The 27831-nt window shown below is 32.7% G+C and overlaps 1 protein-coding gene across 2 annotated transcripts; it reads right to left on the reverse strand.

The window, feature by feature from the left end:
- Positions 1-147: 147 nt before the first annotated feature.
- On the reverse strand, positions 148-26214 carry LOC114939696 (very long chain fatty acid elongase 4). 2 transcript variants are annotated; one of them, XM_029314095.1, is made up of 7 exons: positions 25646-26214; positions 4296-4377; positions 3782-3969; positions 3562-3642; positions 3177-3348; positions 2563-2840; positions 148-2103 (listed from the first exon to the last, which is right to left on the reverse strand). In XM_029314095.1, exons 2-7 carry the CDS (start codon positions 4372-4374, stop codon positions 1939-1941), a joined length of 963 nt encoding a protein of 320 aa, XP_029169928.1. In that variant the 5' UTR covers positions 4375-4377; positions 25646-26214; the 3' UTR covers positions 148-1938. The 2 variants fall into 2 exon arrangements, with proteins under 2 accessions (XP_029169928.1, XP_029169927.1); XM_029314094.2 differs by lacking the exon at positions 25646-26214 and adding an exon at positions 7650-8003.
- Positions 26215-27831: the final 1617 nt, after the last annotated feature.

Genomic DNA, 27831 nt, shown 5'->3' on the forward strand with positions numbered 1-27831 from the left:
ATTTTTATGCATGCATTGTAATATAGTAATTTTTATGCATGCGTTGCAATTTTTGAGATGTTTTCATAACATTTAATTATTAGAAGTTAGATATTAATTAATGGGGAAATTTATACTAAAAAAGGACTTAAATAAACATGAGCCATAGAGAATTAACATAATGCATTTCTTTCGTTTAAGCATTGCGCAGCAATGCCATTTTTATAACAATTGCATCATTCATTACATTATGTGTGTGTGTCTGTGTGATAATGAGATAAACACATTAACAATAATAATATAATTAGCTAAAAGAGATTGAGAAGTATGTATATTAGGAGGAAATACACGATTCGCAAATAATAATGAGCCATCGTCGCGAAATGATTATCTTGTAATTTATGCAAAAGAGAGGCTAAATTGCTATATCCGTAAATTTTGGGATAAAAATATGAATCGCACCGTGGAAAGCAGATTCTACACAAATGAGAAAAAACGTGTTGTGATATAAAAAGTTTTCTCTATTTTCTGCAAGATTTTTTTTCTCTTTTTTCTACCATCGTACAATTTTCTTGTTGCTATCATAATTTTTATTACGACAAAAGCGCATTATTTGTACATGTACGACACACCTGGATTACTCGTTGTAGAAAAGTTTCCGTATAAAAATCTGCGTCTATCCGATCGATACGTTGTTTTTTTTTCTTTTTGTTTAAAAATATATATCATTTAGAAACGAATAAGAAATCTATCGTTCATCCAAATGTGTTTAATCGTTTAATAAAAACGAACTTTCGTGTATTTCTCGCGAATATTATAGGCTTTCCGCGTGTTATTGTTAACTCCTAAACATTTATGCATATATAAGACTCGTTCATAGCTCGCGAAATTTAATGGAGTCAATTATCCGAATACACGAGTAATATTTCGCATACATTTTTCATTACAAATGTTTAAAAAAAATTGTCGCGCACTAAATTTTGAGTAGGGCCTTTTTTGTTACTCTTATAGTAGACGTAACTTGAATCTTATCCCGCGACAAATAAAATGTAGAAAAGAGAGAAACACCTTTCCAATAATTTTTTCATTCATCCGCCGTTAATTGATTTTTTTTCTGTCTGCCCACATCCACAGATAATTAGACTTACAGAACTAATCTCCCTTCAGTCCGGTTTATGTATCTCTTACCTATATATATGTACCTTTTTCTCGTTATTATTTTCCTCAATATAGGTCGGTATTCATAGTCGGATCTTATATTTAAGACCATCTTAAGTTTATCTTCAGATCACTCCGTAGCCAATGAAATGATCCGTATAGCATCTGAAGATGAACTTAAGACGCTCTTAAATATAAGACCTGACTATGAATACACCGGCTATAATCTTATAGTTGTAGAGAAAGATTTCTTAAACTTGATTTATACCCCGACTCTTAAAAGAAGATCATTTTCTTTTGACCGCATATATATTTTGATATTTATTTGAATCCGTAGAGTCCTCTCGCGCGCTTCGAGTCTCTCTTCCAAGATGTACGAGACCCGTCGCGTTAATCACTACTCCGGTTCTAGTACGCCTCCAGCATGTATATATTCCTTAATATATGTACAGTTGTGCTGAGAAATCAGCGTCGTGCCGCGTCGTGCCGCGAATGTACAGTTGATTGAGCTGATGAGGGAGAAATCGCATATATCTCGATAACTTTGGAATCACGTTGCTGATATCACGTTATTTCGCGAACACAACAATCTCGACGGGATTTCTAAATGTAATCTCTGTTTCTCTTTTCCTCCTTTTATTGTTTGTCTCTTCCTTCTTTTTCCCTTACGTTATAAACTATACTGTCGAGATCGACTATGCATCAGGTTATACCATAACGTGACTATTTTCTCTTATCGCGCGCGTGTGTATCGTCGTGTATCGTCGGATTCTCTATAGTATGAGACTCTTAGATCGAGATTCATTGGGCCTTCCTCTTGGTCACCCCATTCGTGTAACCGTTCGCGTGTCCGTTCGCGACTGCGCCGTTGCTGAGCGTCGCGTCCGCGATCAGCTGGGCATTCTTTAACTTCTCCTTAGCGGCTCTTAGCCTCTCCAACTGCTTCTCCGCGTACACCTGTTTACCCTGCAAACAAACATCACGGATCGGTAAATATACAGGGTGTTGCAGAATTGGCGGAAAAGTTTTTAATGACAAATTCCTGGTATCTTTTGGGGACGATTTTTCCTTAGTGAAAATGTTGAAAGAGGCCATCATGTTCCCAATTTTTACTATTATATATCTTTATTTCATAACTAAGCCTTATATTAAAATTCTATTAAAGCAAACTTTACCTAAATTTAATTGAAGAATGTATAGTTCTGTTAATATTTTATTTCTTAAAGGCTTAGTTTCTCTAACAAAGTCTTTATTTTCAACTGCTTATAATTCGAAAATTATCGGTGTCTCGACATTTTCGCTGAGGAAAAATCGTCTCCGAATGATACCAGGAATCTGCCGTTAAAAACTTTTTTGCCAGTTCTGAAACACTGTATACCGCGCCCATTCGGTTACGTCCGAAGTCCAATCGAGTCCAAGACTGACCTTTGCGATGTAAGCTTTGGCGTAGAAGTTTCCAAACAGGACGATAAAGGAGAGCATGTAGACCACGAGAGCATACTGCATCCAGAGCGGGAAGTCGCATCCCGATCGAATGCCGTTGATGCCCAGAATCAGAGCGGTGGTGAATTGGATCAGCTGCAGGATCGTCAAGTACTTCTTCCACCAGAGAAACTTGGCTACCGCAGGGCCTAACGCGGCGAGTCCGTAGTACGAGTACATCAGCACGTGGATGAAACTGTTTACCATCGCTGGCAGAAAAGCTGCAAACAAACGCGCGTCAACTCTTTTATTAAGATCGCGTAAAAGTGATTTTTTATTCTAACACTATGTAATTAAATCCTAAAAAGTAACTCTTCCTTTTTTCGTCAAATTTATTACATAGCGTGAAATCTATTTTTGTTTGGAAACATAATAATGTCATTTTGTATACAGTAACAATTTCTGATAAAAATTATTCGCATTTATTCGTAGAAAAAGCGGATAAAGTTATAGAATCAAACTTAAATTTACTTATGCAATCTTTCACGCTAGATAGAATGTAATAAATTATCATAAATTAATACGAAAGAGAGAAGAGAAAAATGCTAGATACTTACTAGATCCGCTCGGTACCCATTTAATACCGATCCACCATAACGAAAACATGGTAGAGTGATGGTAAACGTGGAGGAAGCTCAATTGATTGTCCTTCTTCCGCAAGATGAAGAAGAAGGTATCGCAGAATTCCAGAAGCTTGCTAAAGTAGTACCACCAAACTGCGTGAGCAATCTGAACATAGAAAGCATCAGTATTTTTTAATGGATCTTTCTCGCATCGTTTTTCGCAATCTTATCCTTGGCTTAAAAATTTTTCTATTATATTATAATTTATTTCGAAATCAAAAAGAAGAGAAACAAAATTTTAGCTTTTAATAGAAATTTTTTAAGCCAGTTTGAAATGTTAAAAAAAGTTTTATACAAATTTTTTCTCGAAATTTCTTACCTGAAGTTCATCGGGACGCGTGATGTGCCTTATTGGTTGACACACATAACTATATTGTAATCTCGTGGATGCTACGAACAACTGCAAATGGAACAAAAAGATATCGATGAAGTGACGGATGTGCACTTTCCGTCCAGTAAAAGCGGATATATGAAAATAAATGAAGAAAGAAAACGATCTACGATATATTTTCTCGTTAGTCGTAGGAAATAATACTCACTTGAATGGCAATATAAGCATTAAGACAGGCCATGGCAAGGTTGTAGGGCACCAGTGCCCATGTTAATTTGAAGGCTTTCCGCTTCTTCATGACCTTAGGACCCGCCCAAACAATAAGGAGATATAATATCGTGTATATTAACGTTGGTTTCGGCGAATCAACCAGTAACCATCCTCTCGTTCTCTCATCTGAAAAGCAAATTACAACAAAAATTTTGCGGTTTTTCAATATTTATTTTCGTTTACTATTTATTTTTAAAATATTTTTTTATAACAAAACACTGTTTTGATACTAAAATAATTGTTTTTTATTTATAAATTTATATTAATATATCTATGTTCTTAAAATCTTTATAATTAGAAATACCTATCAATGTGACTTATATAATATAATTAAATATACATAAGTATATTAGTAATATATAATTAAATTAATTGATTAAACACACCTACACGACATTACGATAGCAAATATTATAATTCGAATACCGTAGAACGCAATTTGTGTAAATTACCTGCAAGAGACAGCGTCCAGAGGTAGTAGTCATATGCATCGTTGATGAATTGCGCTGTCGAATTAATGAGGCTCGCCATCGCCTGCAACACAAACGAAGAATTCGTCACCCTCAAATCCGTAACCGCCTTGAATGAACTTGCATTTACAGCCGTGCGGGATAACTGCGTCGAGTCACATTCTCGGCTTTAATTATACACGCCGAGAAGTGACAGGTCGCCGCAGGTTCGAAGGCAAATAATTTTAATGGAATAGCTGCTTTCTATTGTCGTCGTATCTCATCTTTCAGTACCACCTTGACCGAATATCTTGTCTGCAAGCTTGTAGCACAGAGTAGCAAGGTATCGGAGCAAGACCATTCGGCGAAACCGCTAATTTTACGACGTACCTTTTTCAAGTACTTTGACGTAGATTTGTATTTACTGACGCAGCGAATTTAATATTGCCCGCTCGTAAAACATTTATGTTTTAAGCATGAATTAACAAATAAGTAGGTGTAAAGATTTAATTTTAATTATTTAAAAAATCCATGTTTAAAAACATAAACAAATATAAATATATATGATTATGTATAAAAAATATATCTACATATTTTCTTTCTCTTATATCATTTGTATTCATAAATACAGTAAAAATAATAAAAAGAATAATTCAGATATAATTAGATTAATAGCTTTTACTTTCTTTTCTTCAAAGCATAATATTTGAAAAAATGAAAAAATTGCTCATATGTATACATATATGATTATTATATGTTTAATTTTTCAGATTTTATTTTTTCTAAAAAAAATTAAAAAATGATTATTCTTGTAATAATTTTTTAATTACTAACACATCTTTCGAGAAAATGAAAACATGTTTAGACTTATTTTACATAAAATTATATATATTTATATTTGATTGCACGGTAACTTTTTCTTGCCAGGTATTGAGAACGCGCGAAAGATTAAGACACAGAAACGATGTATCTCATGAGATGTTGATCGATTGGACGAAGGGAACTTACGATACGTATATTAGCGCGTAATTAGTCCTTAACAGCCATTTCCTCGATGCACATTATCCGGTCGTTCACATTGCCGTTCGCATCGAAGAGAACATAACTTTCACGCTCCGAAGAAAACTATTACCGCTATCTCCCCAAGTCACTATAAACATGTTCCAATGAATACCTCTCTTCTTTAAGAGCAACTTGTTGTCAAATCAATCATCCATCAACTAACACATATCTTTCGAGGAAAGTTACTTTCATTGAAGCGGCTTTATATTCATTATATTGAACTTTCGGCATAAGCGCGAGTTATTATGTTAACGATCCCAGGCATGATATCTAATTCTAACAATCAGATAAATCGCGGAGGCTGTCTGATTTATCTCGCTGTCATGAAACTCGTGAAGAATATCGAAATGTCGCGATTCATGCAGCGACTAAGAAAATCTTATCCTTTTGCTAGGGATCAAAAATCTTCAAAGAAAACTAAAATATAATGTGTAAAAACATTATTTAAAATAGAGCGAATTTGTGGATAAAAAAGAAATAAAACTGGACAATTATAAATTACGATTAAATGGAAGTCTAAACGATTTTTCCTTGCCGAACATGTACTGATACAACATTTGCATATTTACTATTTTTTTTCTAAATACTTTTAATACCGAGAAACAAGTGAGGTGTTGAACTGGCTGAAGTCTCCGATAAATTTTTATGCGATTTTTAGAGGATATAAAAAAACTTATTCCTCGGTAATCGAAGCTCTTAAAAAAAAATGACTATGTAGGAAAAAATGGTAAATATTTTTAAGTTTTGCATCAGTAATCAAAATCTTCATGAATAATGAATGATTGAAAAAACAATGTTAATGTTCGCTGAACTGAATAAAAAAACAAAAATTGCACACCAAAATGCTAATTATATAATTTAAATCATTAAAAGTTAAAATTGATGTTTAATTAATTCGCAAACAATTTGAAAACAATACAATTATCGTTGTATGAATAAAGTGAGATCGCGTAGCACTCAGCGAAGAAACATAATTAATTCTCTTCGTCATTATGATCGGTTTAAAGCGTGAATTGATTAATATCATTGTTAAAGTGCAATTGATTAATACGGCCATTGAGCACCACATGATATGTGACAACGTAAAAAGAACACTTTCGAAGAGAGAGAGAGAGAAGCACAAATGAGAGAAACTAGGAAATTTTGTATTAAAATGCAACCTGCTCTTCATTAAATTGCAATGAAAGTGCTCGCGCTTTGTAATCGCGAAGCGTAACACCTAATCGATAATTAAATCTTAAATGAAATTTGAGTTCCCCTAATGCGCAAATATATAATCATGTAAATGCCAATTATAATCATGTATGTGCCTAGCAAATTTCGTACCCAGTGCATAATTATAATGTATAGTGAAAAATTAATTTGTGCTATCCAACGAACATCTACATTAGAATCTCATTGTCCGTTTATTTCGCGTTTGTATTTAATATATAGGAGACTTTAAAATTCTTATAATCATGTAAAATTCATATGTGTACATATGTGATCTAATAAATTTGTAAAAAGCTTACAAAGAAAGCTTTTTTTTCTCTTTTCAGAGAAAAAGGAGAGAGAGATTATAAATATTCCATTTTAATAATTAATACTTAAAAAGCAAAACTCTTGTTTAATTTTTCTTTTTTATATATATTTAAATATATGTTTTATATATCGCAAAGATAATAAGCTTAATACGTAAGCACGTAATAATTTAAAACTTTCAACTAACTTAATATTCTAACAATATTTAAATTAATGTCATAGATATATGTATTTTCTAATATTAATAATTGACATATACTTCTGTTGACGTAAAAAAAATTGTAAAAGTAATTATTATTTTAAGCAAAATTGAGATCATTTTGTTGCAATATCAATTGAGTTATTTTAATTTTTCACGAATTAACAAGTGGGTTTGCTGACAATAGCACATTCCAAAGCAGAGTATTGCAACATTGTACCTTGACTTAAGTAGGTCATTATCTGTCTGTCTGTCTATCTTTCGTCGAAGTTCATATTTTTATTTTCATTTCTCGATCTTCATACTATTTGGAGACAGAGAAGCTCTGATTGTATTAAAGATTTCTCCGTTGGACCTGTTAGGGTAGAAAAATCGGTTCTATCTCGTGTAATGAACAACTTTGTGATACAAATTTACAAACAAAAATCTTATTTCCGTTACTCGCAACTTTAATCAAAGCACACCCTTAGAAACCCGATGAAGAGGCACTTGTCGTATCGCAAAACCAATTCCATCAGAGAGAATCCCTTAGACTTAGAATTTGTTCTGGAAGATCAGAAAGAGGAGTATCTTACCTTATAGGTTCTTTCTAATCAAGAGTGCTTTAAGGCCAAGTGTTCGGATCCCTGTTTCTTCTACAAGAAGAGCGAAACGTGGATGGTTCCAGAATCGTTCCGGGAATAAAGTCGCTCGATTGTGAACCGCACCCGCGACTTATTACGTTAGAATGACATGGCACGACGACCGTGCGCTTCAGTGGACGACACCGCGCGAGGTGTCCGCCGAAAAGTGCTTAATCCTCTCCTTCGAAGCCGTGGGGAACCGTGACACGTCGTAGTCGCTCGACAAAGTGGCAGCGCCGCTTGCCAGCTTAGTTGGTCCACTTTATAACTTTGGTGCCATCCGCGCCACCAAAAGACTCTGGTGGTGGTCGTGGCACCTCGGAGGTGGTATCGCGCCCGCGAAGGAGCGTAGGACATAAACGAGGCCAAAACGTGGTGGGAACCGATATCGTACGGGGATAGATCGACCGAGATCGGTCAAGGCGAAACGCGACGCGAGGATCCCCGCGAGATATCGAGGCGTATCCCACCCTCTAGTCGTCAAGAGGCTGCCCCTCTTCAAGCGAGATCGGACCCGCGAGCGGAGAGAACTCTCGCGAGAACTCCCGCCTTATTTGCCTCTATGCGATTTCTACTTCCGCACGCGCCCATTGATAACCTTCGAACGCACGCACAATCGTCACATTAGACCGTCCAATTTTATTGGAATTTCATTCTCCAAATGTTATAATAATATGAGATGAATAAGACAGACATCTAATTTTCCATCTTTCCAGTCGCATTGTTATATACTACATTTTTACATTTATCTTGGTTCCATGTATATTTATATCCCTAACGGCACACATATCTCGAAGACGTTCAGAGAACATCCTGAGGATGTTCAAATGTCTTCCGGATATCCTCAGAATGTCTTTTGGTGTACTATTAGGGATAATGTATTAAAAGTATATTAAATTATATTAAATTGTATTACATAAATTGTATTATATAAATTTTAAAGAAAAAAGTAATAAATAATAAGAACATGAATTAAAGTAAAAAAAGTTTATGATTTTATATAAAATTCATTCTTCTCACCAAATATATGCAATGCGTTTCTGTTTCGATTACGTTGCTCGATAGCCTCGTTATTTGGCCAAACAAGTGTGTTGATTCAGCACAATCGAGTCGTTCTCGTAACAATCTTCTTGAAATAAGGTTTGTCATTGCGAGAAAATGTTGCAATTATAATGTCGTCATGTCGCACACAGTTGATCGCTCTGATACGCAAAATCTATGCCGTTATGATTGATAAGGGAACGGGCGTGTACAAACGTCGGAAGAATTCGTCGTGAATAAATGTGTCGAGATAATCCATCTCTTTCCGGACCACCTCGCCATATATAGATACCACTTGCTACACGCTGCATCGCCGATGTAGCCTCATTTTCCAAGCGAGAGTCAGCGCAGCATCTCCGCTACGTAAGTCTTCTCATAGTTTTTGCGGTTCAGGATCCTCGCGTCAGAAAAGTGGGCCCTGGAGCATCGTCCGGGCAAGGACGAACAACCGCGAGCAGTACAAAGATTCCCTTTCGTTAACTCTAGAATATTAATTCACCAGGTTTCTCAAACGATACATAAAATCGACGCGCGTATATGCTCTAACTCATGTATACGATATAAAAAGAATATTTAATATCATTTTTTTCCTTTAAAGAAACTTTTTTAAATTTTAATTTATCTTATATTTTACTTGAAATTTAATTACATAATAAGTTGCTCTTTTAGCTATATTTATCAGTACATCTTAAGTACTTTTGGCAAAGTCGTATCATTTTTGTAGCTTTCAATCAAGAAATTTAATCTTGACTTGATTATGTCAAACAGAATTGAAAATGGGATTTAAAAATTTTGATATTTTCATAAAATATATTTATCACCTGGAACTTTTTTATATTCTCTGTGTGCATAGTACAAGGGAAATAATTATACAAAATTATCTATTAGTATTATTTAAACTTTTTATGATACAATTTTTTAAATATGTTCGGTGAAACTTAATACATAGGAATTTTATGCGTCGCTTTACTCTAGGGTAAAAATGGAAATTTATATTAAATTTTTTTAAGCAAAATACATGTTTTATAGAAATATCAAAGTAAGACAGAAGTAAAAATACAAAATAATTCTTACGATTGCGGAAACGTTACAAAAGAACAATTGTTCTAAGTACGAAACATTATACATGTACATACATAAAATTAATTATATGCATTTAATTGACCTCAGTGATCACATCATGAATATCCAAAATAGAGAAATGTTACATCTTTATTCAAATATAACATTTTCCGCTTATATAATAAAAGTTGTAAAATGAGTATAATATATTTGTATAAAAAATCCAATTCTTTATATCACACAAAAAGAATACATAAAAATTATAGAAAATATACAGATATATCTATATATACGTACACATAAATATATATATTTATATGTAATTACAATTTATATATAAATATATAATTAATATATAAAAACTATATAATTTATATAATAATTATATATTTAAATGTGAAAAGATAATTTATCATAGCGCTTTTCTCCTATCTAAAAGCTGTCATCTTTCTAATCTCTTTTCCATTTCAATTCTATATATACATATATATATATATATATATATATATATATATCGATTACTCTAAAAAATATTCCTTCAGATTTTAACAAAAAGCTCTTTCTTTCGGAGCAAAAAAAGAATAATTATTTTTTCTACATATCTTTCCTTAATTTTAGCCAACGTAGCGCAAGAAGAAAAGCAAGATCGCGGAGAAAGCAATGTGGAAGAGACAAAAACCCGATGTCAACGATAATAATTCAATCGAAATAGGTCAATGGACCGCTCGCCAATTGTGCGTAGCACGGTTCCAAAATCCAAATAACTTGATCCACCAATTTGAACCGAGACACGTTCGTTTATCGGGGCTCCTTTTCACCTTTCACCTAGTCACAATTTATATAATTGTGTACTTAAATGATACCGACTTTACATGTGTCCATACCATCATTCGCAGATTTCACCGACACCTCTGATAAAAAGTATCTCGTAATAAAGTAAAACAAGATCGACACTTCTGTTCTCCGTTCGCCGATAATCGATTCCTGGCAGCTAGTTGAGCTTCCACAAAGAGGCTTGTGGAAAATAAAGTTATTATCTATTAAGAATTTCATGTGAGAAGATGCATCGAGAGATGTCACGCGTGATCGCTGCACTTCACCGTCTTCACAAAGTTTTCACACATCAATCGATTCGAATCGCATAAGTAGTTTTGCTACATATTTGCTACACATTTTGCTACGTAAGACATCAAATCACAAACTTTTCTTCTATTCTTTATTTCTTTTGAGTTTCAATCAAACAGCTATTTTGATACTTTAAGCAGTCGGATCACATTTTCTTAAAATTATTTTATCTTATATTTTTGTCAAAACTTTTCTCTTTAAATATCTAATAAACATTAAATAATTTCGCTGATATTTTACATAAAACTAAATTTTTTACAAGGAATGTTCAGCAAGTCAAAAATTCGAAAAAATCTGAAACTTGGCATAATTTTAGAGCAGGTTCTAATAACGAAATCATTTTTTGTTGGTGCTAAAAAATAAGTTTAAGGGTGCAATCAACTGCTATAAAATCGATTTTTACATTCCGAAACAAATATCATCGAAACAAATAAAAATATAAAAAATTTCAATGTTCAAAAAAAATTTATGGCTTTAAATGTACTTAACAATGGCGTATTTGGATTTTAATAAAATAATAAAATTTTTCAAAATATCCCCATTACTCAATATTTTTTTATATTTTGAAAAAATTTTTAATTATATAATATATTTTTAAGCTTATGTGTTACGCCAAATTCAATCATATATAATAAAGTTATGTTGTAGAAATTTGTTCTTAAGAAATAACATAAAGACGCACGCGCTACCTGTTTACTACACTTATTTGCTTGCTGTTTCATAACGACTTATCTTTTTTTTTCTCTTTTTCATAAGTTTTCGCAATACATATTAAAAATGTTAAATATTAATAATATTTATAATCTAGTTACATAAATAATATTTTTATACTATATATATACATATACAGTTGCGAGAATTTATGAAGAAAAGGAAAAAAGATAAGTCATAATGAAACAGCGAATAAATAAGTGTAGTAGGCGTACGTCTTTACTATAAAAATATTATAGTAACTAGACTATAAATATTATTAAAATTTAACATATTTAATATTGCGAGAACTTAAGAAGGAAAGAAAAAAAGAAGATAAATTGTTTTTTTTATGAAACAGCAAATAAATAACTGTAGTAGACAGGTACTCTATTATTTTATTTCTCACGAATTTATTTCCACAACATAACTTTATTATATATGATTGAATTTGGCATAACACATAAGTTTTAAAATATATAATTAAATTTTTTTTTCAAAATATAAAAAAATATTGAGTGGTGGAGGTACTTTAAAAAATTTTATTATTTTTTTAAAATCCAAGTACATCATTGTATAATATAACCCATAAAACTTTTTTTTGAACATTGAAATCTTTTATATTTCTATTTGTTTCGATGATATTCGTTTCGGAATGTAAAAACCGATTTTCTAGCGGTAGATTGCATCCCTAAATCCGTTTTTTAGCATTAACAAAAAATGGTTCATTATCACATTACTCTAAAATTATGCCAAGTTTCAGATTTTTTCGAATTTTTGACTTGCCGAACGTTACTTACATTGTTAACCCCTTAACTGTGAGTAACGCACATATGCGCAGAAAAAAGTCGTGCCATTTTTGTCTCATGACGCATATGTGCGCATTTGAAAAAAAACATGTTTATACTTCATCGATTCAATTGTAATTTGTTAAATCATGGTTTTTGAGATCGCTGAATCCGAATCTGAAATCGGATATTCAAAATGGCGGATCCAATATGGCGGACGCAAATGCGAACAATAGTTCGATTTTGACAAAAATTTGTATCTCTAGATGTTTGTGATCGCGAATGTACAATTTGAGTCCTGACTCTAAGTATCTGAAACTCGGATACATTATGACGAATAAAAATTCAGCAAACCATTCATGGCAAATTATCCATCGTAAAAAATGTAAAAGAATATTTTTTTGTTTTTATATCCCGCTCTCTGCCGAACCCAGAGTCACGAATCGAGGACGTGGCGGTTGTTGACTCCGTTTTTGTATTGTAAATCATGTTTTCTTATATCTTACTGACCCTAGAAGATATTCCAATGAAAATCAATTGAATCGGTTGGGGGCCGAGAATCGGCCAAATCGAGCCTGGTCCTTTGCATCCGCTATTTCGAAATTTTGGAAATCCGATTTCAGATTCGGATTCAGCGACCTCAAAAACCATAATACTAGAACTATAGGATAAATCAATGACAATTTTTTTCCAAGACAAAAATGGCACGAAAAGCTTATTTTCGCCTCACTGCTAAGGGGTTAATTAAGTAGTATTTATGTGCACGTACTTTAAATATAATTATTGCTAATAAGTCAATGCACACGTATCACATCCTGTTATTGTCACCTTGCAAAAACATGCACTTTGCAAAACATTTAAATATTGATACTTTTAATTTTTACTATAATTGTCCGTTGATCTAAATATTTATCAAATGATAATCCTTAAGAGTCGCCAGTAATAAATAATGAAAATCTCTCCTCCAATTTTAAAGTCGACCAGACTGGCAATAATTTATTTTAAATAATTAGTTAAATTACAACGTTTCGGCTGTCATTGCAGCCCTTTTCAAGTAATCTATAAACAATTATATACATATAAATATACTCTTAATGCGCTTAATCCTACAAATAATTATAAATTTACAAAAATATATATGTTTACATACCAGATTAATACAATAAATCATATTCACAGCAAACCCCCGACAAAATTAACCATTGTTTGGATGAACAATGTATAACTGACAGAAGTAAGCACGAAATAAATAGATGTTGACTGTTAGCAGGTTAGCACTCAGTTGTTAGTTTGCATCGGACTTGCAACGATCATGAGTTCCGTTGGGATTCTCCTGTGATTCTGCATCAAGAAAAACAAACAAGAAAAAGAGAAATAGCAGAAATGTTCTATATATAATAAAAAACCAAAGAAAAAGCATTAATTTACAAAAAGATACGGAGAATTTCAGTGGGATTTATGATCGCGTTCTTGAAGCTATTTAATATATTATATTGTCATATGTTACATATTTATTCATTTATTTATTTATTTATTTGACTTTGTATTGACGTTTTAAAAATTGCGAAAGACACAGTACTTTGGTTTTCTATTTTCTCAACGCGTTAGTGACTAAGTTTCCTGCTAACAGTCAACATCTATTTATTTCGTGCTTACTTCTGTCAGTTATACATTGTTCATCCAAACAATGGTTAATTTTGTCGGGGGTTTGTTGTGAATATGATTTATTGTATTAATCTGGTATGTAAACATATATATTTTTGTAAATTTATAATTATTTGTAGGATTAAGCGCATTAAGAGTATATTTATATGTATATAATTGTTTATAGATTACTTGAAAAGGGCTGCAATGACAGCCGAAACGTTGTAATTTAACTAATTATTTAAAATAAATTATTGCCAGTCTGGTCGACTTTAAAATTGGAGGAGAGATTTTCACTAAATATTTATATATATTGTATTTATATATTTTTAATATATAAAAAATAGTCAAGAAAGCAATAATAATAAAAAAAATTTTTACATAGGTATGTGGGATCCGCGAAAAAGAATCGGGCCTTCGGGTGACTAGACCGGGACTCGAACCCGGAACCTTCCGCTTGCCGGGCGACTGCTCTAACCATTAAGCTACCTAGGCCCTCTGCCTAACCTTCTCGCATCACCCACTTACGCGTTATGGAGGAGTCCCGATACTACACTCGGCCGTCCTGAATTGACATTCGCCCTCGAATGTCGCCACGCGCTAGTGCCACTGGGCTCTTGGGCCTCTTTCCCACCCCCAGCCAACACCCGCAATCGTCTCTTAACTCGTTTTTGCCTCGTGTAGACCGAATCCTGCCTCCATCCCGGACGAGCCCCCAAATGTGGGATCCGCGAAAAAGAATCGGGCCTTCGGGTGACTAGACCGGGACTCGAACCCGGAACCTTCCGCTTGCCGGGCGACTGCTCTAACCATTAAGCTACCTAGGCCCTCTGCCTAACCTTCTCGCATCACCCACTTACGCGTTATGGAGGAGTCCCGATACTACAGGTATATATTATAAAAAATCTCATGTCACCTTTTTTGCTAACACTTAACATAAATCAATATTTTAATTGAAACAAGGAAAAGTTCTGTTTGTACCTTCCAGTTAAGTACACCTTTCAATGTACAGAAAAAACTAATAATAAAGAAAGACTAAATTTGTAAATTGCACATTTTGATTATATGTTAATATTTTAACACCTTGGATACACAATAGTATATAATTTTCGGATAAATATAGTACACAATATTCACTACATTAATTTAATATATTTATGCATGCGTGACACGCAAGAATGCGTTTAATGTTTTATAATAACAGGATTCAATATCGAGAAAATGGTGTCGCAATCTCTGAATATTTTCATAATGTGAGCTTAAAAAGCCGGTTAACGACTCACGTGCCTCACGAATTGAACGTAATAAAAAAATGGGCAAAACGGAACCTGTTTCGCGTGTAATATCTCAGCTGCTTAGTGGGCCGATGGGAGTCTGCGCCGACTACAAATGAGACACATTGGAAGCTGGGTTATTGGGAACCGACACGGTATCATCGCATCAAGCCAAACAGGTCGAATCACCCTTTTTATCAAGCTTGGACTAAAAACGAAACGATTAAAGATGACAGAGAGAAAATCACCTGCAACCGGGTTATTGAGGGAGAAAGCAAACGATATAGGTATACGATCATCTTCAACGAAATCTCTGTAATCAATTAATCGTCAAATATAATATATATTTCTTTTTAGTTTTTATATACGTATATATTTACATACTCTTTTTATTTTTATCTTTTAAATAAGAAAAGTCATTTCGCAAGAGTCTACTAAAGATTAGTTAAAGCAAAAAATATTATATACATTTTTATAAATTTAGAATAAAAATACACTAAATCGATTTTGAGTTTGAAGTATTTTATATAAAATACTATATTTATAAGCATATTAACACTTAAACATTAAATGCGCGATACAAAACAGAAAGTGTATATATGTAAGCGCTCGTAAAAGAAATCTGGCTAATATACCTCCTGAAGCAAACTTTCATCCGAGTAGATTTTTTTGGTTGGCTTTTCGCCAAACGGACGGATGCTCGCGGAGCAAAACAAGTTTGTAAAGGGTATGTAAGAGATGCTCTCACTACCGTCTTTTAATAAGATAATGATGTAATTAAACGGAACCGCACAATACCGAGGAAATCCCATCTCTTAACTTTTTCAGAAGCATTACTATCATTTTGTACAGCTGTCAATTTGTAAAGTGAAGTTCCGCAGATGAAAAACGAGTAAAGTAGAAATTACGTATAAAATAATTCAAAAGTTACGAAACAATTGCAAGAAATACAATTGTAGAAAAAATCAAGAATGCAAATAATTTTTTTTTATAAATATGTATAGTTGTTCTTCAAAAATTTTATTTTAAAAATAATTAATAAATCTTTTTTATTTCTCTCTTAAAAAATCGCGCACACATCTTCTCGATCACACTTTACATATGTATATTAACTGTCTTTCACTACTGATGTATAACTAGTACCGTTTTCTGTATCTTATCATATCAAGTTTTACTTAATAAATTATCAGAAAGAAAGTGATCTCAAACCAAGAGATACAGTTCTGAATAATTAATTTTTCGTGCTTTGGCTTTGTTGGCCGGTTTAAAAAACACCATATTTATATTTTTAATGAATTATGTTTAGAAATAATTTTTTCTAAATAAACAATAAGGTAACTCTCTCTCTGCCAAAGTTGAGGCATTATCGTAGCTTCTGATGACTCTCGCCACAGCGGATTATGACGTCAGCAAGAGAAATCAGACGTCATTTTTCTTTATAATATAAAAGAAGACAAATAACCTTTTTTCGCGTGTCACATTTGCGATTAATAAAATAAAATTATTACACATGTTACAAAATTTTTTTTGGTAACGAAAAATTCCTATTAATTCTCATATTAATATAAATTTATAGTGGACTTTTTTAATTAGAGAATAAATCTTTTATTTTTGTCTAAAAGAATGTAGAATATCTTTAAATATTTATTATAAAGCTAAAGACTAATTTACAGAGCAATAAAATAAGATATCAAACACAATTTATATACTCTTGGTCATTTGCTTCAATAAAACTCTTGACACTTTGAAAGCAGAGTTCGTTTTTTTTTTTTGACCGAACATCTCATAGGTGTTTGGAAAGTATCACACTTTGACCATCGAATACCGTTATGTCATCATGACAATGAGACGTTTTTGTATCATATTTTAATATTATCGATAACACATTGCTTTATTATTATCCTCCCTTTATTCGTAAAATAATACAGCAAATATTTTGTTGTAGAAATAGAAACTAATGCTATCATTATCGCTTTTACGTATAAAAATAATCCAGATCTAATACACGTGGCTGAAAAGGTTAACGGGAAGTCTTTTTATAAGAATCTTCATTCAAAGACGATGTATTCAATAGGCAACGACCTACTTATTGTTTATACCGACGAAATATCGATCATCGCCGAGAAAAATATCTCAATGCATGTAATTTTATACATTCCAAAAATGCACCATTATTGACGTAGTAATATATATATATATATATATATATATATATATAATATATATATATATATATATATATATATTACCATGATTTTTTAATTTTGCCGTTAATTACTTATTAATGACATCATATACGTGATAAAAGTATACTAAAATATATTTTATATTTTACATTTGTTTGAGGAAGAAATTACCGAAATATAAATTTATTTTCGAGATTATGCAGAATGCGTTTTTTAATTTTCATCAGTCTAAGGACTCTACTTAGGGCATATTATACAAAGTATCCCATACCTCATGTGCCATGACATTTCTCTAAATCATCCTACCAGACGAACGTGTCACATCTTCATGAATAATCAGCGCTTCACATGCAGAACATCTCTTTTAAGTTGAAAAAACGTGGAATGCCACATGTTGTACGACCTCGTTTGTCGCTTTGCACGTTTAGTCATGGCAACAATCTTTACGCGCACTCTCTATTTTATAGCTGACTGAATGAGTGATTAGAAAAACGAAAGACTGGAATTAGAAATAATTATTTTGGTGCGCCGCGTTTGTTACTTCTAGTAATTATCACGAGTAACGCGATACAATTTCGAAACCTATTATGTCAATGAACGAGACGCGGTTGAAAACGCATTCAATTTCATTTATCACGCGACAATAAAAGGAGTATACAAAATGAGTGTTATTTTTTTCTAATAAAACTAATTTTGACACAAAAGTAATATAAGGCTAAATAATTGTATAAATATAAGGCTAAATATAAAAATTTCAATAATAATAAAATCATAGAAAAAATATCCTTAGGATATAGAGGCAGCTGCATCCAATCCGATTACTTTTTATTAGTATTTTTTTGTAAGGATCAATGATTTTCATAACATCATGTGTAAATGATTCGAGTAAATGAGTTGGAGTGTATGCCTATTTCGTATACTATTGTGCTTTTGAAATCTACCTCGAAGAGATCAACTTGAATAGGACTCTTTGGAAGTCGTCGAATCTGAAGAGCCCTCAATCTACCTGTATAAAGGACTTTTGATGAGGACCCACTCATAAGTTCTCATTATTATTCATGTAGTTCTTAGCATTTAGCTGCAATTACTTATATTACTTTTGTATTCAAAAATTAACACTAACATAATGAATATATTATATAATGTAATGTAATACTGTTTATCAAGCAATTGAATTTTTAGTAGCCCATAAATGACTCAAATACCTAAAATAATATTAGTGTCATATATTTTTTATATAATTATATTTTTATGTGTGGAAAGAGAAAAATTAAATGAAATTAAAAAAAAATTTACTAAGACACTTATTATTTTGCTCTTTCTAAATGTTTTATTATTGTTATCAACGCATTATCGTATCGTCTTATATCAAAGGAATGCTGAGGTAATTAAATCGCGCACACTGATGTATCCGTATTCCAATTGTTTTGTGCGTAATGTTATGACATTATGACATTCGCAAATTTAAAAGTGACATATAAAAAAATCGCATGCTTGCAATTAAAATGCGACTGATTAATTCGCTCATCGTTATTGCTTGTGTTCCATGGACTTAACTTCTAAACAACTTCACGCAATGGACAGAATAAGCTCGGTGAATACATCATATAGATTTTAATGTCGCATACTTCTCGGGAAAATGATAACTGACACACTTCGGCTTTAGCGCGTCTTGCGGAAATGTATGAAACATTGCTTAAACACAAATTTAAAAGGAATAATATTTGGTGTCTCCTTAAATATTTGTCAGCCGTTATAGATCTTCTGAGAACTCATCACACATTAAATATCAATATATCTTACACTTGCGAGATTAAAATCCTTATTGTAATTTAAATCACGTAATTTCCTGCAGATAAAGTATTATGTTTGAATCTCGAAAAATCTCCAACAAAGTCTGTCGTTACGACCAGAATTATATTTTACATTCTAAGATATTTTGTACGAATTCAATTAAATATATCTTTTTTGCAATAAAATAGCTGATGCGGTGATCTATGAAAGAATTAGAAAAAAAAGATTAAAATTAGTTAACACTGGTGAAATGGACTATAAATTTACCCAATATTTGCTCTTGAGAAATAATCATAAACAACTGTAAAAGATGCATCGCACAACTTAAACAATGTGTGACTCAAAGACATCGTAAAAGTGTCTAATAACCAAAGCAATCTCGGAAGCATCGTTCAAACATCGTTCAAGCTTCTGTATCGTTTAAGAGAAACTGGATATAATCGATATAAATTATCTTGCTTTACAAGAGAACACTCATACGATTCGAAATTTTACTTTTTCTAGAGCCAATTTAAAAATTACAAGAGACACATGTAGACATGTAAAATTACATGTAAATTTCTAAACCTAAGATTGCACCAGGTGGTTACGTTTTCGATTTATTTCTGCACAGAACTCGAAGACACCTCTCGACATGAGAATAATTATCCCAATTTGCAGATCCGCATAAACAAATCTGATATTGTCATCCACAATACAAGAAATTCGATCACGGTATAATGAGTGAAATTGCTTTCAAATAATGTGTTCTTACGATAACCAGTCTTCAGTTAACGCCTGGTTGAAACGAAGGGAAAAGTTGTTCGATAGAGAGTGGTTGCACTTCCTTTCTCCTGCATCAAATAGCGAGGATTGTATCTACCGTAATTATTGGCTCTAAGACAAGAGCCTGGGGTAATCCGTTCAAAATCTAATTCTTCGTGAAATATGTAATGCATCAATGTCTCAACACTTTCTAGTCTTAATATTTTACGAAATAAAGATTAATGCAAACGTCCACTGTTTTAAAATCACATAATGCTTTGATTTAAGTTTATAATTCCATACAAGTCATTTTATTTTCCTCATATATATTATCTATGTATTTTTATATATTTATATATTTTTTCTAATTTTACAAATATTAAAAAAAAATATTTCTGTCTGTGTTAAATTGAAAACAATGTGCAATTTTTACGACGCATACACAACATAAAAAGCGCGAAATATAATACAAAAATGAAATATATGAATGGTCTCACATCGTACAACATGTGTCGTTTGAGATTGAAGAGAGATAATATTCATGTAAAGGACATATTAATTAGAGAATATTTTTAATTCCATATAAATGATATAATATAAGCTATTATATTACATATAATCTTTTATATATAAATATATACATATAATGGAATAATATAGAATTTCATGTTATATATCTAATTTCATACAAGAGAATCTTATAATTATACTTTATATTTTATATATAAATATAAAATTATATATAAATTATAGAGTTAAATAATTGATATTTATAACTGTAAAATAATATATAAAATTTATATATAAATTTTATTTAGTTTTAAAAATTTATAATAACATACGTTTATTAAACTGGAAAGAAGATGCATTTTTCCAACACATTAATAGAGAACGAAAAGTGAAGGACTATGAAAATTACTATGTATTGCATGTGTATAATGCTGTGTATAATATAGAGAGTGTTTCATAAGTGATGGGCAAAATTTCAGAAATAGATTCCTCATGCTTAGAAAAGAAAAAAAATTTATATTAACATAGATTCAGAAATTATTAGTTTTTGAGTCATTAAAATTTCTGTAACACTAAATTTTTGTCTCATTTCTCGTCTTAGAAGTTCGTTTAAAAACATCAACGATGTTTTTCAAGTTTGCCGACCTATGTTTACAGGAGATGGACATATTACACGTTTGCTCTAATTGTAAGACGAGAAATAAGACAAAAATGTTGTATTACATAAATCTTAATAACTCAAAAACTAATCTTTTCCGGACCTATGTTATAATTTTTTTCTTCTCTCAGCATATAAAGAACCCATTCCTGAAATTTTGCCCATCACTTATGAAACACCCTGTATATATACATATATGGATAGTCTCACGTTCGCAAAGCATGTATCGTTCGAGATTGTAGAGAGGTAATATTGACCTGATGATCGGTTTCACTGCTAGTTTCATATATGTATATACATATACATATATATATATATATGTTTGTGCCATATTTGAAGTTATTAAGTTTCGCTTTCTACGTAAACCACAGATACTGTAATGCGCGCAATATCCGTAATCTTACTCTCTTCGACCCTAGTCCGGGAAATGGATGCAATTATCCAAATCACAGATAACAGCACAACGTTCGCGTAGACGGTCGAAGAAAAAAAATTAAACCGATATAAATGATAGGGTGAAAGCGATTGATTTTTATTAGAATTTCTCTAATTGACCATTTCTTCTCCTTTTCTTTTTGCATTTCCGCCAATCGGGAATGTTAATGACGAAAACAGCTTCTCCGAAAAGCGTCTGCAACTTCTGTTACAGTCACATGTTATTCCATTGTTTAGAAAAAGTTACAAATTTAATTAATATACATGTATTTTCTTCCTTCGCGAAAGCACTATTGTAATTCAAATCCATTAATTTTTGGACACAAATTCTCTTTTCCACGAATAAAAAAAGTAATGATGAATAAATTACAAATCAGTAAATAAAAAATATAATAAGTATAAATAAAAATAGTAACATAATAAATCATAAATAATAATACAATACTAAAAAAAATAATATAATAAAGATATCAATTATTTTTTAAATGAAACAAAGTAATTCAATTAATTAATACATTTTACATTTGTTTATACATTCTGTTACTATTATAGCTTCGTATCATTTCAGTTACATAAACTTTGCTCAGGGAAATTCTGGAGAGAGAATCTCCAGTTCTAAATTCGTAAATTAAAAAACTATGCATTAGTCACGCGTTTTGCCCAAAATTTTCACATAGTCCTCTTCTATATAGTTGTAACATTAGCCATATGACATCATTAACTGGTTAATCGCTTTGCAAAGAAAGGAAGAAAAAAATCGCGTTTCGATTCAATGATATACGTAAGACGGCAAACCGGTTGGAGGCTGGCGCACTTTCTTCGATATGTCTCTAACGTTGGCCATGATCACCTCACTTTCGAGGTCAATGTCTAGGCCCGATGTGCATACGCCCGTGATGCGACTGGATCTTTTTGCATCAGCGCAACTTTCCTTGATAGAAGTACAAATATCAGTCGCGCGACTGACATTTTATAACGCGTGCGATTTTCTCATTTCTCAGCTGTTCACTGGGATAAGGTGTTTATTGAGAAATGTTTCATTAAAGTTTCTAATAATATTTACCGATTAATATTTGAGATTCGAAATACAATTAAAAATTGTTTAGAGAAACGAAAATCAATCTGTAATTTAATTATCACCTCTTTCTATTTATTCTATATATCTGATCTATTTATTTTATATATCTGAAAAAATTATAAAAATTATTTATTGCGTATGAAATGTGAGATACATTTTAATTGTTATTTATTTCCCGATATTTTTATTGCAATAAAAAAAATTAATTTATTACGCGAGACCATAACGAGATATAATTGTCGGTTTAATGTAAATAAATATGAAGAATATAGTATTGTAGAATCGTAAGTTTTTCGATCGCTAGAAGAGCATTGATCTCGTAATACGCCTATCATATCGCATTTGTTTTCCTACAGTGATTTCTCCGCTGCACACTGGTATGTCCGGTGGATCTAGCAGAGGAAGAAGCAAGCGAAAGTAACATTTCCTGAGATAAAATCGATATGAAGAATGGCCTTTTCTCGCCTCGAGATTTGCAGTGACATTAGTGGCGTAATATTTGCGCCGATCAATTCCAAGGGATTCCTTCGACGAAAGTGCGCGCATTCGATATGAAAGCGTCTTTTTATTTTGAGATTATGAAAAAAATTCGACATCGAAGGAGGCTCTATTTACACTTATCAAATCTAAACACGACGAGCTCTTTTATATCGCGTCAGGTTCGTTAGTCGAATCGCGGTCGTGCATGGGTGGACGTAAGTCGCTTTAATCCTGAACTGCCTGAATTATTGTGATGCTTTCTACTGTCACATATGTCACATGACTAAGTACGCGTTTGACCGCGTTTGAACATTTTGTGTCATCTCATTAAACGTCGCGAAATGACGGGCAGTTCGGACTCTGCTTCGTGTCTCGAACAGCATATTAAATAAGAAAATTGTTTCTACGAATTACCGAATATGCGCGGCCTCAATCGAGCGCGAGTCGTAATTCCTTTGTTCAAGATCGTCGATCATCAGGATGCAAAGCACGCTTCGTTTTGCGAATCATTACTGATTGGTTGTATATATGTATATATTGATCGTTCTTATATTTCTATTTTATTTTCTTCCCACAATTTATATACGCTTTAAATATAATCCCATACAGCACACAAGTTTGCAGCAATATTGCAGCAACATTGCAATATTGTATATTGCATAACAATATTGCAGAAATATTATGAAAATAAAATTCACGCAAAAAATATTAGGTACAGAACATTCCGTCCAATCATGTATTTGGCACATTTGCAATAATCCAATAGTAATATTACATATATATATTTTATTGCATTATTGCTGCAATGTCATAGAACAATATTTCTGAAAGCGGACATTTTACCGTTGCTGCAACCTTGCAGCAAGATTGCTGCAACATTTTACAATGTTTATGCAATGTTGTAATATTGCAATGAAATATTGCCACAATGCTGCTGCAATCTTGTTGTGCTGTATGGCGTATGGGATAATAAATATACGTGTATAATATACGTATAAGTGGCGCGATTAAAGATCCACAAGGCTATTTTGTATCATTACTCTTGGAATATGCAATACTCGTCGAATCGAACAAATCTACAGCCCGCAGTCACGTGAGTCGATGACCGAGATATTAAAAGTAAGACGCATGAACACAAGTGACGAAAGGGGCTGCAAGTTGGTCGATAGAGCGTAAACTATACAGACGACTTCGACGCGAGCCATTCGCGGACAAGTGACAAGTGACAGGTGTGTACGTATGTACGTACATAAGCATATAGCCTTTTATATATGCAATTACGGTTGAATAACCGCGCGAACATTTTCATGTCAAAATTCAATTAATATTCAAATTGAACGGGAATTTAATTAACATACGAGATGCGATGCGGGTCCGTATAATGTAACGAGAGAATCGTGCGTTTTCGTTCATTTTCGTGCGTAAGCTTTCTCCAGAGTTACGAATGAATCATTTGCCCTGAATGAACATCAGCGACAGTTTTTCGCGATAGGGGTAAAATATAAATCGGACTTCATAATTTGCATCACCAAAGGTTATACAAAGAGCTGAGTTTGATTACATACAAAATGTGAAATCAATGGATATGTCAAATATTGTACATTATAATTGTTACCAAAAATTATTTTTATTATGCGAGGCAATAATGAGATATAATTATGAACATCGAGAATATAGTATAGAGTCTTTTTGTGGAAAAACATGCTATTAAAATAATTATTTTTCTAATTCTATTATAGCAATAATCTATTATAGATTGATATGCTATTAAGAATAAAAGATACGTCGCATTGGATTACGCTGTTTAAAACAAAAAAAAATAAAATTCTTCACAGACGACATCTAATAAATATCAGACTTGCAGAGAAATTTATTTTCTACAATTTTAATGTCCAATTTAATTTATTATAGAGGGTTGTTCACCCTTGAATCCAAACGAGTTTTACGTTAACGAAACTGTAACCGTACACTATAATCAGTGTTTGCTGTTATCTAAATCAAATTATATAAATGATCATCTAAATAAAACTTTGATATCTTAAATAAAAAAAGTATTATCTTTACTAAATTATCTAGAATAATGTGCAAATAATTTGGCATGATTCTTCATAGCACATAAATAAAATACTTGAGTAGTAGAATTTAAGCAATGAATATATTTGTATGTCCCTTTTACAATTTCCATTTGTTATTTGTAACTGTTTACAAAAGCAGTTAAAAATATGATCTGAAAATTATCTAGATGAATCGCCATATATATAATTTTATCTCGAAATATCGAAAACAAAATGTGCAATATATTCGGATCTCATCTTTATCTAGCTAAATGAAAAATCATCTGAGCACAACCTCGACCGTAATCGACATACCTTCTATGCGGCATGCACAAACTCTTGCCGAACATGTTACACGGCTAAACCGGTCTGGCAAATTTCTTACCCAAGAGTATCCGTTGCTCTCCGCTGATTTCTCCTATCCGTGATCTACGGCGAATAATCCGAAGGTCGGTCACGCGCGACCCTCCGCCTCGAAGCGAAATAATCCTCGACGACGGTGCAACCGCGGCGGTGCAATTGCAGCGTACGGGAATCCTATATTAATTCGCGACTCTCTCATTCGAGAAAGGATCCATCTGCATAACTATATACACAGCGCCAGAGCTCGCCGGCCGGTCTTAACCGAGTGATCTCACAATAATCAGGCATATATACGGCGGTGTAGCGGGTTTCGCTCGACGTTCAACGTTCACCATCGTCCGTCGTCGACGATGACAAACGACAGGCCCCTCGATATAAAATTTCCTCGCGAGAATCGAGAGTAAGACACATACGCAGACTCGCGCACACACGTCGTCGTTTTCGCCGCCGACAATTAGCTTTCACACTCGCGACATCGAGCTTTCCTTGTCGCGGCTCTCCGAGAAAACCACGAAGGAGCGATGTTTTACTCCTGGCTTTTCCTGCGATCGCCGAGAGTGCAGGCGCCGGCCGGCCGCCATCATAGAAATCAATACAACCCTTAAGGGGAGCTTGCATTGTATGTATACATATATATGTATATATATATATATATATATATATATATATATATCTATATATGGAATTTCGTCGAGGGAATTTGCCGAGTTCGATCTCCTATTATTTTGAGATTTTTTTATCTCGTCGGGAATAAATTAGGATCACTTTTGCGCGTCATCGAAAAAAATTGTATAAGTTTCCGACTCGTCGAGTGTATAAAGCCGCTCATCGATCACGTAACTGTCAGTAAATCGTCAATAATCGTCAACCTTTTCACTTTTTATATTTACAAAACTCATGTCTATCTCCTGTCGAATTAGTTCTCCAAATGAAGTCTCATTTGTGAAATCTTTTCCTTTCAGGAATAAATCGGAGGCGTGTTAAAATACCTTAAACGTTGGAGGCGGAATAACGGGGACGATGGTTCAAGAAAATGTAGATATGCGCAACAGCTTTCTATGTGTAGATTTTTGTCTTTTTCATCACTTCACCTAGTGTCCGATTTACTGCCGATCCGCCTACGACATCCTTTTCAATGATAACAGTAATCAGGCTCTTTGAAGTTGAATATATAGTATATTACAGTGATCAAAGAAAATGATTATTTTTCTGACATTTTAAGTAGCGATCGTTGACTCGAGTCGAGATTTTTCTTCTACTTTCGATCTCAGTTCTCAGCCTATTTTCCTTTTAAAACTCTAAGTAGAAAAACTGTTTATTTAATAAAAGCTCAATTTTTATGTCAATTCAATCTATCGAAATCTTCTGGAATCTATAAACATGAGAAAATTGACAAATATTAAAAATTGTGATTCAAAGCTATATAAAGAAATCGAATTGTTTAAGTCAAACGAAATTGAATTAATTTTAATTTTGCTTTTGAAAAAAATAAACATGAAGACTCTCTCTCAGCAAATTTAAACTAATTTGTATGACACATATCTGAAATACTTTTTGGATTTAATAACAGGGTTCTTCTTTAAAGCTTCTCGACAAAAAAAACGTGACCACGTCGACCGGTTCTTTTTGACAGGTAATGATTCAAACGGGAAAGTTTGGGACCACCCGCTTATTAAGAACGACTCATCAACTGTTCACACCAATTACAAGTATCGAGGATGCGACTGAAAGCTTCAAAAATTGACAAAAATATATCAAAAAAAGAGCAAGGAGTACAGATAAGGAGTACAGATTTCTGAAGCTGGACGCGAAATTTCGAAAATAAAATTATCTCTAAAAAACAGTATGTAAAAAATGTATTTACATATCCTACTTTTAGAAGATAGAAAAAAACTACCGTTACATAAAAACAATTTATTCGAGTTGCCAATGTAAACGAAAACGCTACACGTTCTCCCTGATGGAAACATCTTTCGCAGCGATACTTCTTCCTTCTTTTCGCGCAATTATCTCTGAAAAAATGCAAAAATACTTTCTCTCTCATCTAAATATTATACATACGTTCTATTGTCTTATATTTCACTCTTTGATATTTTGATGTAAAAATGCACAATTGAGGAGAGGTCATGTTTTTCAGCCTCCAAGAAGAGAATCCAAAGAAAGGGTGTCGCTTCCCTTTCCCAGGCTATCGTCTATGTCCTTGAGGAG

The sequence above is a fragment of the Nylanderia fulva genome, unplaced genomic scaffold, assembly GCF_048542155.1.
Source record: "Nylanderia fulva isolate GAGA-0341 unplaced genomic scaffold, ASM4854215v1 Scaffold26, whole genome shotgun sequence".
NCBI classification, from domain to species: Eukaryota; Metazoa; Arthropoda; class Insecta; order Hymenoptera; family Formicidae; genus Nylanderia; species Nylanderia fulva.

Bases quoted from the DNA above. Each gene is read 5' to 3' on its own strand.
- LOC114939696 (XM_029314095.1), bottom strand. From the start codon at position 4,374: ATGGCGAGCCTCATTAATTCGACAGCGCAATTCATCAACGATGCATAT. The intron at 3,970-4,295 runs GTAATTTACACA...TTTGCTTTTCAG, and splicing joins CTGGACGCTGTCTCTTGCAG to ATGAGAGAACGAGAGGATGG. The intron at 3,643-3,781 runs GTGAGTATTATT...TTCCATTTGCAG, and splicing joins ATGCTTATATTGCCATTCAA to TTGTTCGTAGCATCCACGAG.